The sequence below is a fragment of the Strigops habroptila genome, chromosome 2, assembly GCF_004027225.2.
Source record: "Strigops habroptila isolate Jane chromosome 2, bStrHab1.2.pri, whole genome shotgun sequence".
Lineage (NCBI taxonomy): Eukaryota > Metazoa > Chordata > Aves > Psittaciformes > Psittacidae > Strigops > Strigops habroptila.
The window spans coordinates 99,177,948-99,190,043 of record NC_044278.2 but is presented as its reverse complement, the minus strand read 5'-3'; the positions used below and the strand labels follow the sequence as shown (position 1 = coordinate 99,190,043).

The window sequence follows — 12,096 nt, the reverse complement described above, 5'->3', positions numbered from 1 at the left end:
TGCTTCACCACCCTCACTGTAAAGAACTTCTTCCTTATACCTAGTCTAAACTTCCCCTGTTTAAGTTTGAACCCATTACCCCTTGTCCTACCACTACAGTCCCTAAGGAAGAGTCCCTCCCCAGCATCCTTGTAGACCCAACATGAAGTCACACTTTTAATTTTGAATAGTTTTATATCAAGAACAAACTACGCATGCTAGATGCTTCGGTTTACTTAGTCTGTTCTGCTCTCTGAGCATTAAAAAAATGCCTTCAGTGGTCATGTTTTATTTCAATAATAAACCACAGGAAAAAGAAGTCACAGCTAAAATGCATTCTGTAATGATTAAGTACCCTTTCTTCTTTTATTACTGCAAGCTTTCAGAAGGCCTGTTCTATTGTTTGCTCCCCTGTTTTCCTTTTTGGTTTTTTGAGTTTTCCTACAGGGGAAGTTCTTAACAGTAAAATAAGTAGAAAAAAATATGTTGACTATGTTCTGTGTAATGGCTTTCTGAAACATGTAAGTTATCATTCTGGAAGTAAAGATTACTTGTTATTCGAGCTATTGATAATGTTTATTTTGCAAGACAATGAAATTCTATAGGCTTGATCCTATACCTTCATTTATTTACTTCTGCATCAAAACATGTCAATGTTCCAGTAGTCCGAAAGACTGCCTGCTTATGATCATCTGAATTCTTGTCAACTACTGGCCAAATTGCCATGGGGTATGAACAGTCGCTAATGGTCCCCCTTTCTCTCGTGTTTTGGTTGAACTTCTTCATGAGCACGGTGCATTATTCTCTATGCTGGTTTACCAGAAAGATTTGAGAGAGTTCAGAGAAGAGTATCCTAGTGATGAGAGGATAGAGAAGACTGGCTTATGAAGAGGATTTCAAGAGCTTGACAGAAAATAACAGAGTGAAAGGGGACATGTAGCAGAAAGGCAGGAATATGGAGGGTGGCTCATGCCAGCTGAGATAGGGATATTACTTGGTCTGGTGCCAGATTAACTAGCAGTTACAGGATCAACTTCAGGCAGGAAAGCTCAGGCTTAATGGCAGAAGAAGTTTCCTAAGGTCTGTAGGCTGGAATTTGACTGTACAGTCTTGAAAGAGAAATGGTAGAAGCTTCAGTAAAAGGTTCATTTCAAACTAGAATGGACAAACACAGTAAAAATGCATTGTTAGGAAGAATGTACACTATGGGCAGATAGAAAACTTTGGACTTTTTCACCTGTGTCTTTTATTCTGCTGTGTTCTGTTATGGTGATAGCTGTAAGTATAATATGAACGCAACTATGTTGTCAGTAATTGCATCAGTCTGTTCCTCTTATGATTACATGAACTTCCATCATAAGTCACTGCATCTTTTTTGTTTTAATTCAGGATTATCTTGATAAGTTTTTATTTTTTGATAAATTAATGCTTAATGTAGATTTTTTTTTTTTTTTTTTAATTGCTACATTATAGGTGGAAATTCTGTCAGTCAGTTTAGCTCTTTGGAGCTTTTCAGTTGCATGTAATTTACACCAATTCACAGAAATTAAATACTGTCCTAAATATTCACATTCCCTTTTTTATTTCTTATATTGAAAATTTTGTCAGAATGTAACACAAAATGTATAAATATGTAGTAGTTTTATAGCATACAATGCAAATGTATGAGCATTACCTAAGATAGAAAGAAAAAGAATGGTATTTAGGAGGGAAGTATAACAGAAGTGGAAGAAGATTGAGGAAATAACTTGAGACATTTTCTGTAAAAATAGCATAAATTCAGTTTATGGGCAGAAGAATAATGAATGAAGTGAGAGAATTTAAGAATTTTTGTTCTTTAAAAATCATTCCCTCCCACAATAAGCTCATCATGCAGAAACTTTACATACACTTATTGTTGATTTTAAAAATTTAACTGTGAATTTGTAAAGCTCACAATTTAGCTTTTAAAATAAAGAAGCATAGATAAAACCAGCTGTAAGCATGCACTGTTAAAGCTCTTAGTCACAAAGAAAAAAAAAAATTAATTAGAAAAGAGTGGATGAAGTTTCAAAGTTTCAGTGAAGCCTCCTGCTGATATACTGTTGCATTTTTATGGATAGGATGGCTACACTTAGAAGCCTCTGTGCTCCTAAAAATGACAATTAGAAACATATATGGTGTCTTAAACAAAATCAAAGGCCAGGGGAGCTAATAAGTAGTAGTAAACCCAATGTGGTCCCTAGCAAATTCTTGCTTCTAACATCATGGAGTAAAATTTCTCTGTATGTAAGAGTCAGTGCACTGTTAAGTTGACATGAACGTCTCTGAAAACCATGGGAAGTAGCCCAATGCTACTTTCTTGGCTTCACTCCCAATTACTCCCCAAAGCACTTCATAAGTCTAGGGTACTTGTAGTTTATTTTCATCCTGGTTATTTTTTCCTTTTCTTCTGGCAGCTGTGAGGGTACCAGCAAAGCCAGGCTTTTTCTTCTGTGATCTTTCTTAGCTAGCAGAAGTCACAAGTCATTTGGTCACCCAGCTTGAAAGTTGGGGGTCTTTCAGAAATAGTCACTCCCACAGCTTCCTCAAAAATACCACTGCTTTTTCTGCTTGGTACATTGCCCTTTTGAGAGCTGTGAGTGGAGGTCAGGTTGGCTGCTTATGCTTTCCAGACCAGGCCATAGAATAAGCACAGGGGTGCTCAGTTTTGCTGTTTTGTCCAGACCCGAGATTGCTCCATGTCTTTTTCCCCAGGAGATCTTCAGGAACAGAAGTTTCTTCTTTCCTCTGCCTCAGTGGAGAGGAAAAGTAACAAGATTTTTAAAAGTACCTTCTCTGTTTTGCGCCATTTTTACTTCTGCAAAATATCTGGAGCTTTATTGTTGTAGGAATATAAAGGTATAATGATAACACTGTCTTCATTGCCACAGAATAACTAGCTTCTGTTTTCAGCTGGTTAGTATAAATGGTGATGGACCAGTGATGTGTAAGGGGTTTTTTTTAATTCCTTATAAATAATAGGAAAATTAAAAGTACCTAATTTTTTTGCCCAGAATAAAGCCCTGCATGTGCTGTAGTGTTTAACCAAACAGGTCAGGGTGACCATGTCTGAAATAAAAAATGAGGGATGAAGGAGGGGAAATGGAATTGCATGGGAGGATGGGCATTTACATAACTCCTGTCTTCTTGAGGGAGGGAGGGCGGGAAAGAGGCCAAAGTGCAATCGAAGCACGAGAAGCCAGGTGAACCAAAAAGAGGGAAAAAGGACAGAAAGGAGGAAGGGAAAAGGTGAGGAAGGCAGTCCTTGAGAGCCTTATAGAGGAAGTGAAGGAACTACCACAGGAAGAGAGAGATCTTGGTATAGTTGTTGATGCAGAGAAATTATGTTTGCAGCCTTCCCAGAGCTTTTTGGGATTTTTTTGTCTTGACTTTGAGGACTTCCTTTTTCATTACTGAATTGAGATACTGTATAATATAATCTAGTTAGGCATTTCTAAACAAAAGAAAAGACTTTAAGTACTTCTGACTTGTAAAATTTAGCAGGTTTCTAAATGCAGTTGATGGTGTTTTGAAAAATGCTACTGACAATTTTTAGCCTAGCACAATTGGAACTTCACACTTTCTGGCTATTACTCACTGCTTTTCACATGTGGAAACAATTGTAGCATCCTAGACAGCAGCAGTGGTTTTTTTTAAATGTCTGTAAATTTTAGTGACTGCCAACTAAGGGATGCTAATGACAGTTTTAATAGAATTTTTTTATTCCTTCACTTGCTTTTTTGTAGACTTTGAAAATCTGCAGTGATTCCAGTCGGAAGAGAAGCTACATTTAGAAATTCAGAGGATTTTTTTTTTTAGTTCTTACTCACAAAAATGTAACTAACTTATCTCTGCTTTAGAAAAGCTTTGAAATAACTTTTCACTGTTGGAGATAATATGCTTGGAATCCAAGGGGCCTTTTCAGAAAAGAATATTTGTGTCATAAGTTTGCTCTGTTTAAAAAAATAAAATTCCATCCCAGAGATCTAAAAGCATAAATTAAGATTTCAGCATCCTGCCTTGTGTTTTATATTCAAAAGAGAAAAATAAATTAAAGAATGACATAAGGGAGAGGAAAGGAATGCTTAGCTTAAGAGCAAAACTCCTGAGCAGTAGTATCAAGAAGAGGTATGACAAACCTAAGGCTGTAATGGTAGAATAATAAAAAAAAAAAAAAAGGGAAAACTCTGAAAGACGCAGGTAAGAATAGCTTCAAGGGAAGTTTTGGTAACAACAAGGACTTGTATGTCTTAGAACTTGTTGAAACTGGTGACACGAACTCAGGAAGAAAGAAACAGTTTAGCCAGAATAGAAGATGATGTTCTGAGCAAGATCTTGCTGAGAGCTAAGAGTGAGTACTTCCTCTTAACATGATTTATACAACAGGAGGCACATTGAGACAATGGAACTGGTTTGGTTTGTTTTGCAAATGCTACCTAGGACACATCTGCAATTCTGCATGTTGTGATGCTTTGATTACCATCATGTAAGGGACTAATACGAAGGACTAGTATCGACAGGGAAATTCTATGTTTCAGGTGTACATTTTAGTAATTTGCATTGCAGAATCGAGATGTCAAAGACAAGCTTGTTCTATAGACCTAAACACCAGATGGGAAAGATCATCTAGATTGGCCTCTCACCCAACAAATCACATAGAGCTTTTGTCCATGTAGCCTTTTGAATGTCACAATAAGTGTTTGTGCATGAATAACAAAAAAAAGCCTATGGAAGTGTTTCATTATATAGGTAGAGTTTAGGTGATGAGAAATTATTTCAGTCAGCCCCCTTAAATATTTATCATCCAAAACCAACAACAAAAATACTTTTTTTAAAAGATATGAGGGAATGTCTTCAGAAAAAATAAAATTACTTGTCAGTTTGAGAAGAATAGTTTCTGAGGTTGTCCATTATGTAACAATACAAAAATTATTACAGGGAAATCATCAGTCACCTACAAATAAAATCTAATTGCCCAGGTTTTTCAAAACCTTAACTATTTAGGGCATAAAGTTACATATTGATACAATGAAGTTATGTATAGATACATTTAATTATTGTATCATGCTATTACATCTCTCACAAAAGTAACTTAGCAGTAAAATATTTACTAACGCGTTGTATTCAGTAACTTACTGATCAAAGAAATAAACATTTTCTTTTATAAACTTAATACAGATATGGGAGAATGATGACAGAGCGATGATTTCATTTGGCATGACATCAGTGCACACACAAGAGTAAATGTTACCAACCTGTATGGGACAGGAATTATTACTAATATGAACATAAGAAATACAATAGTTCAACTGAAGAAAATAGTGGCATGAAATGAGAATAAGAAAATGTTTTTTATGTAAGAGGTGGCTTCATTGCTCTCCACAACTTCCTAAAAAGGGGAAGTGGAGAGAGAGGTCTTGTCTCCTCTCTCTGGTAACTGGTGGTAGGATGTGTGGGAATGGTTCAAAGCCATGCCAGGGGAGGTTTAGACTAGACATGATGAAACAATTCTTTACTGAGAGGGTGGTCAAACACTGGAACAGGTGGCTGATGCACCAATTTTGTCAGTGTTTAAGAGGCATTTGGACAATGCCCTTAAAAACATGCTTTAACTTTTGGTCAGCCCTGGAGTGGTCAGGCTGTTGGACTGGATGATCGTTGTAGGTACCTTCCAACTGAGATTATTCTATTCTGTTCTGTTCCAGAGGGGAATGAAGGAGAGGATTTCACTCTTTGACATGAGCCCTTTTCAGTGTAAGGAAGTTTTCCCTGATTTTCAGGGGACTGGGCTGCTAGAGAGGAAGTGTTTGTGCTCAGGCACACAGGATCTTTGCAAATGAGAGTAAGTCTGAAAGAGTAAGGAACACTCTCAGCTAAACCTGCCCTGGCTGCAGGATATCCATCTTTGTGGTATTTTTGCTTTACCTTCTCTCTTGCTGCTTGTGAGATGTATTGAATTTATTTTCCATTTGGAGTGTATTAACCAAATGCTTGCTTAAGCTGCCAGAGTGTTTAAAATTGTTTTGCATCATGAAAGGCATATTGGACTGCCAGGGGCAAGAATGGGAGAACTATAAAGGTGAAAGAGGGAAGAATTAGGTATCACAATTAGCAGCTGAATGAGGTAAATGTGAAAGCTAAAAGGCAGCGCTCCCTGAGACAAATAAGGTCACCAATGTGACTCATGCGTGTAAAGAGAACGTGAGATCTTGCCTTTCACATTCTCATTCCTTTCGTAGTACTATTTCCTTTCACAGGGGAATGAAGAAGTTCAGGGGTGGGCTGACTCTGGGAGAAGGCTGAAGGTCAGCTCTGAGCTATCGGTCTTCTGCTAGGGAGCCGTTTAATTGCACACTGGATCCAATGAGATACCTCCTGTGAGGGGAAGAAGCTTAAGGTTGCCCCTACTCCATTGTTAAATTAATAAAATAGTGACCTGTGGAGAAATGTGCCCATCTTTCAGTCCCTTGAGTATCCTGATTAAATAACTGACTGTCTCGAAGCCTCCAGACTAGTTGAGTCATTGCTTGAATTTAAACTATAGCACTTCTTTGCTCCAAACATACAATAATAAAATGGAAATTAATACTCTTAACCTAACTTATCAAAAAGATATTGATGCTGCTTAGCAGCTGTAGATGCAAATAAAAAAGCAGTATCTCACACTACTTGTACAAAACAGTAACATTTCAAGCTGCTTATGCTACCCACCAAAGGGCTGTCAATCATATTTGCTCTGAAGAAGACAGTGCTTGGGGGCTGTTGAGCATGCTGGCTGCATGGGTGAGGGAGCACATAAAATATTCCTGTGTTCACTTGGATGCAAAAATGAAATAAACTTTCAGGAAAGCAGAGCTGGATGACTATTGCTGTGGTGCATATTTCTCAAATGCCTACAGATTTTCACTCTTCATTGGACACAGCCCCCATGCGCAGGGGAAAATGGATTGTAGAAAAACCTGAATGTGGTTCACAAGAGGAACAAAACACACCAGGATTGTGGGAATTAGTAATAAATAGAGTTACTATATTAAAAAAAAAGTAATAAAACCATAGAGAAAATCAGATCGTACATATTTTAGAAAGTTTAACTGATTATGGTAGAAATCAGTGAAGATGGATAAAACAAGGCCTCTTCACGTAAGAATAAAACCATTGTGTTACTATCAGCAATGCAGTCTGTTTTTAGGAATTTCTTTCTTGCCTCTGTAATTCCAAGTAAAAGTGCTTGTGCTTTTATGTTTCTTCTGTAGTCACCAGGCATCTCTCTCAGCAAAAGGAGTTTGCAAATGAAATGGACCATGAATATCTTCTGCATTTTTAAAAAAACTTTTTAAGAGAAGAAGTATGTTAAAAATAAACTGGTTCATGGCTTACCCTTTTTGCAAAGCTATGTCAAAGAGGAAACAAAACCTTCACTTCTTTGATGTGTCAGATGAGTCAGTTTTAGCATTTTCATTTAGATTAGGTCTATGCTTCTGAAATGAATCTGCTGATCATGCTTTCATTCATGCTGCAGAGCAGTTTTGGAGTGTCTGAACTGGCTTACAAGCCACAGAAGCAGTGTGCTCCAGGGGTGAAGCTAGCAGAGCTCATCCGCTGTTGGGGTCTGCAGCTCACACTAGAGCCAGCCTGGTGGGAAAACAGTGGGCACAGTTTAAACATGGGTTCCTCAAGAGGAAGGTGGCTTCGTCTTCTCTCTGGTTGCCAGCAGTAGGACACATAGGAATGGTTTTAATGCTGCACCAGGGGAGATTTAGGCTGTACATTAGGAAGCATTTCTTTGATCACACCGAGAATGTGATCAAACACTGGAACAGGCTTCCTGAAGAAGTGATTGGTGCCCCAAGCCTGTCGGTGTTTAGGAGGCATTTGAACAACGCCCTTATAACATGCCTTAAATTTTGATCAGCAGTCACGAAGTTGGACTGGATGATTATTGCAGGTCCCTTCCAACTATAAAAATATATCATAGTCTATTCTGGGACCAACTCTTTTGCTCTGCAGCTCTACTTCTGTTGAGTTACACTGCTTGCTGTTGGAGTCATTGCCTTTGACCACTAAAAATAGTTTGTACACCTAGAGAAACATTGCTTGAATTGTTTATTGGCAGATTTGTATTTCTTTCAACCAGAATTAAGAAATAAAATGCAAATACCTCAATAGACTGCATAATGAGCAAAACAGATGTATTGAACTCTTCATTCCACAGGAAGCTGACACTAAAGATGGATCCTCCAGGTTGCAGAGGAGCATCCCAGTGTCCTTGTGAATGTACAGGCTATCTTTAAGCATAAAAATTGAAAACCAATAATGTATTTCTTTTGAGCACAATACATTGAGGATATAGCTCATTGTGTCTAAGATTAGTATCATTCATAAGATTGGATGATTTGCTATATTAATTTCTTGACCAAAATATATGCAAACATATAATACAAATCTATGTAATTGTTAAATGGCCAATATTAAGTGCTATGAAGTTGTGTTTTGCTGGATTGCATAAATTAGGATGTGTGAGATCTACTCATTTTAAACTTTGAACTGCCAGCAAGTTTGCAGATATGTTTTCTTTCCTTGTTCTGACCTATGATTATCAGATAATAGGCTAAGACCCATTTTATCTTTTGCAATACATGATCAGATCCTAACAGATACTCCCTGAAGTGTCTGGAATACAAATCTCTTTTTATGTGTATTAAAAACAGTAGGGAATCTCAAATCAGCCCACTAAACAGCTTTTCTGCAACACCTTATAACAAAGCAAAAACTAATATTATTGCCATTTTGCTGTTCCAAAAGTGTTAAATCTGGCAGCCTCTGAATTCCAACCTTATATTGGTTCTATACGAAGGACCTTTGAAGGTGAAATACAAATAAACTTTATTTTATTAAAATTTGTATAAAATTGACTAGAATGAGCGTCTCAGGGAGTGGGATAGCACTTTGCACACAATACTCAAGATCTCATGGGAGAAAAGGAATTGATTAATTAGAATGAAAATTTTAAGACCATTAAATAAATCTGAATTTTGATGATTTACAATTCAAGAAAAAATGTGGTGTACATTTACCAGTTTTCAGATTAATTTTGGATACAGCCAGAGTTCTCTTGTAAACAAATCAATGTATTACATTATTATTCACAGATCTGTTCTGTACCTGCTTTTTATTTTGTGATAAGTAATCTAATAGGAGGCAGCATTAGGAATACCCTTGGGCCAGTCGCTTTATTTCCTATGCTTATGTTTGTCTTCTGTGTTAAGTTTTGACAAGGTTTTTCCATCCTTTTTAATGTGAGCTCCAGAGAGGGATACTAGTTGTAGCTGTGCACATCTGTGGTGTTTGCAATCTATAGTCTCAGTACATAGCTGAATATTACAGGTATTTTGTAAGAAACATTGTTTGCTTCTAAGAGCAAAAGGTACAAAAAAGTACAAAAGGTACTTTTGAAAGAGAAAGATAATATTACTATCCATTCAGCAGGGGAAAGATCGTTGTCTTATTAAGTGCAAGCCAGCAAAAATATTCAATATTCCCCAGAATATCAAGGTCTTGATTCTGCATTTGTTCTGGATACAGAAGGACTTGGTGTTAATTTAAATGTTTTAAAATGATGGGTGTGTGAAGTATGTGAGTATTTACCAGAATATTTTCAGCTGTAAAGTAGCAGTAGCTTTTGACAGTTACATTTTAAGCTTTTGTATTCTACTTCTCTTACTCTTCCCCTATTACTATCATAAATCCACCTGAACTGGGAGGCAGAGCCAGCAAAGTTTACATGTGCAGAATTTACAGGCAAACTCTCAGAATCTGCCAAAACTAGACAACATGAAAGTAAATGTATAAATTAGAATTGGGCTGCACTGAAAAAAAAATAAATTAATGATTCATTTCAATGTGCCTATGAGAAAACAGAAGTATCATTTAAGAGATCACTGTAAGGGTGATGGGAAAGGAATATCTGGGTTCTGTTCAGTATTGCTGCCAAATACAATTCACACTCTTATTTCAACAGAGAATTCTTAAAAAAAATTAAAATTAAGTTAACCTTGTTAATTATTTGAAAAAGAAAAATGGAAATTGCTTTTCTGAAAATATTATTGACAGATCTGGGTGGAAGCATATATCACACAGTGCCTGATACTGTTAGCATTAGTCTTTGCCATTTTGAAAATGAAATTCACGAACAGGTATCATTCCTTTCCCTTCTCCCTACCAGGCAGATCAGTCTTGAGTACTGAATGAAATAGAAAATACTACTTTCGATTTGACATGATGTGAGTTCTATGTTCCTGTATAAAAAGTGTCTACATGAGTGAAGGTGTCTACACTGTGTGTGAAGAGATACTATTTATGTGGTACGCATAGATAGCTGCTGTATAGACATGTACACATGTACACACATATGCCCACACACACATGTTGATTTTGGATAAAATTATTCTATGATTTTAAATTAATTTATCATTAAATAATGTTAATAAAACCCAAGATGCTTACCAGATCCCAAGAAACGCTCTGCCTTGGACTGTGAAGTTCACTCTGAATTAGTCAGCAAACAAGAAATCACCTGTACTGGGATAATTACAGCATCAAATGCACTAGGGCTACAACCCATTGAAAGTCCTTCAGCTGCTTGACTGGGCTTTGCATTAAGTTTCTTTTTTGGCAAATGTTTGTTTGTGGTATTCCATTATATACCTGTCAATGTAGGGCATCAAGAGTGGTAGACATTAGTGACCTGTGAGGAAATGTCTCTCTAACATCTGTTCTTACATCTATCCTGTGAAGTGGAGGAAAACACAGATTGGCTTGTAGGAATTACAAAATATATAGATTAAAAGGATTCTTCTTTATCATGAAGTATTTATTGTGCTTCTTACCATGTTATGTCTGAAAGAAATAATGTCATTTACCAAGACAGTGATGTTTCTGGTGCTTTTTCATGTTTCTTATGTGGTAGCAAATGAAAAATTCATAAAGCTCACAAGAAAAATATTAAGGATCAGTAGTGCAGGGAACAGTAAATATATAGGTACATAATGCACAGTGCATTTCGAAATCTGCCAGTTTAGTTTTCTATGAAAGCTTTATTCTCAATTTTCAAGGTCAAATAAAATAGTATCTGTCTGAAAAATAAGGCATGTTCTTTAACAATATTTCTTTTACAAGCAGCAATCTTTTACCAACATTTTAAAGAAAATATCTTAAATATACATTTTTTTTTTATGAACTGTTTGAGTAGTGGAAGCATCTCTCCATATGGGCTGTATTCTACTCCTTATCGAATTACTCCAGTTTTATTCTGAAAGTAGATTTGAGTCTTGAAGAATGTATTCAAATTGCTAAGTTTTCATTTCAAACCTGTGAATCCTGAAAGTCCATGAGAAAAAAAAAGCAGCAATAAAATTAAGCATGAAATACTCAGTGAATGTGTTCAACTTGGAAAGATTTATACATTAGTCTCAATGTGCCTGTCAAGATTTGTTTCCGTCATTTTTTTGTTTTAGCCTACTAATGTTGTTGAAATAGTAAGTATTTTGTTTTTATTATATTTTATACATGAATTTTGTTTCTCAGTTTGGTTTTTTTCCCTCCCATTTAAGATTCCAGAGGCTTATTTTATTAGAGATCCTCATACTTTTCTCCTTACAAAGGACTTTACTAAGGTATATATGTTCTTTTTAGTGCAAAAACAAAGCTCTCTCAAGACCTGAACTGCATGTCCTCACAGGTTAACATTTTCACATATAATGCCAGTTACTGGAAATGAGAATGGTTAGTTGGTTAACTAAAGCATGCTTGAAAGGAGAAGCAAAGCTTGGCTACAAAATACTAACACTTGGATGAGTCTGCAGCCTGGGAGGAGAGCACCGGGTGAATTTTCTGGACTTTTTTCATGGCTGACTTGGGATATGCCTGCACTGTCACACAGTGTGTTGACCTCTCTCCTTGATGCATATTGCTCATGACAGTCTCTCTCCCTTGCCCGCAGGCCATGGAGGCGCAGATACAGAACTTTGGACAGACGCCATCACAGTTGCTTATTGAGCCCCATCCACCTCGGAGCTCTGCCATGCACCTGGTGAGATG

At 36.7% G+C, this 12,096-nt stretch overlaps 1 protein-coding gene across 7 annotated transcripts in view; it reads left to right on the top strand.

The window, feature by feature from the left end:
* The window catches only part of NBEA (neurobeachin), a 508,722-nt gene that overhangs the window by 467,136 nt on the left and 29,490 nt on the right, over nt 1–12,096 (top strand). For all 7 annotated transcript variants that reach the window (XM_030475974.1, XM_030475972.1, XM_030475969.1 and 4 more), the window contains one exon: nt 11,999–12,088. In XM_030475974.1, the coding sequence (XP_030331834.1) occupies nt 11,999–12,088 (90 nt within the window). The remainder of the gene's footprint in view (nt 1–11,998; nt 12,089–12,096) is intronic.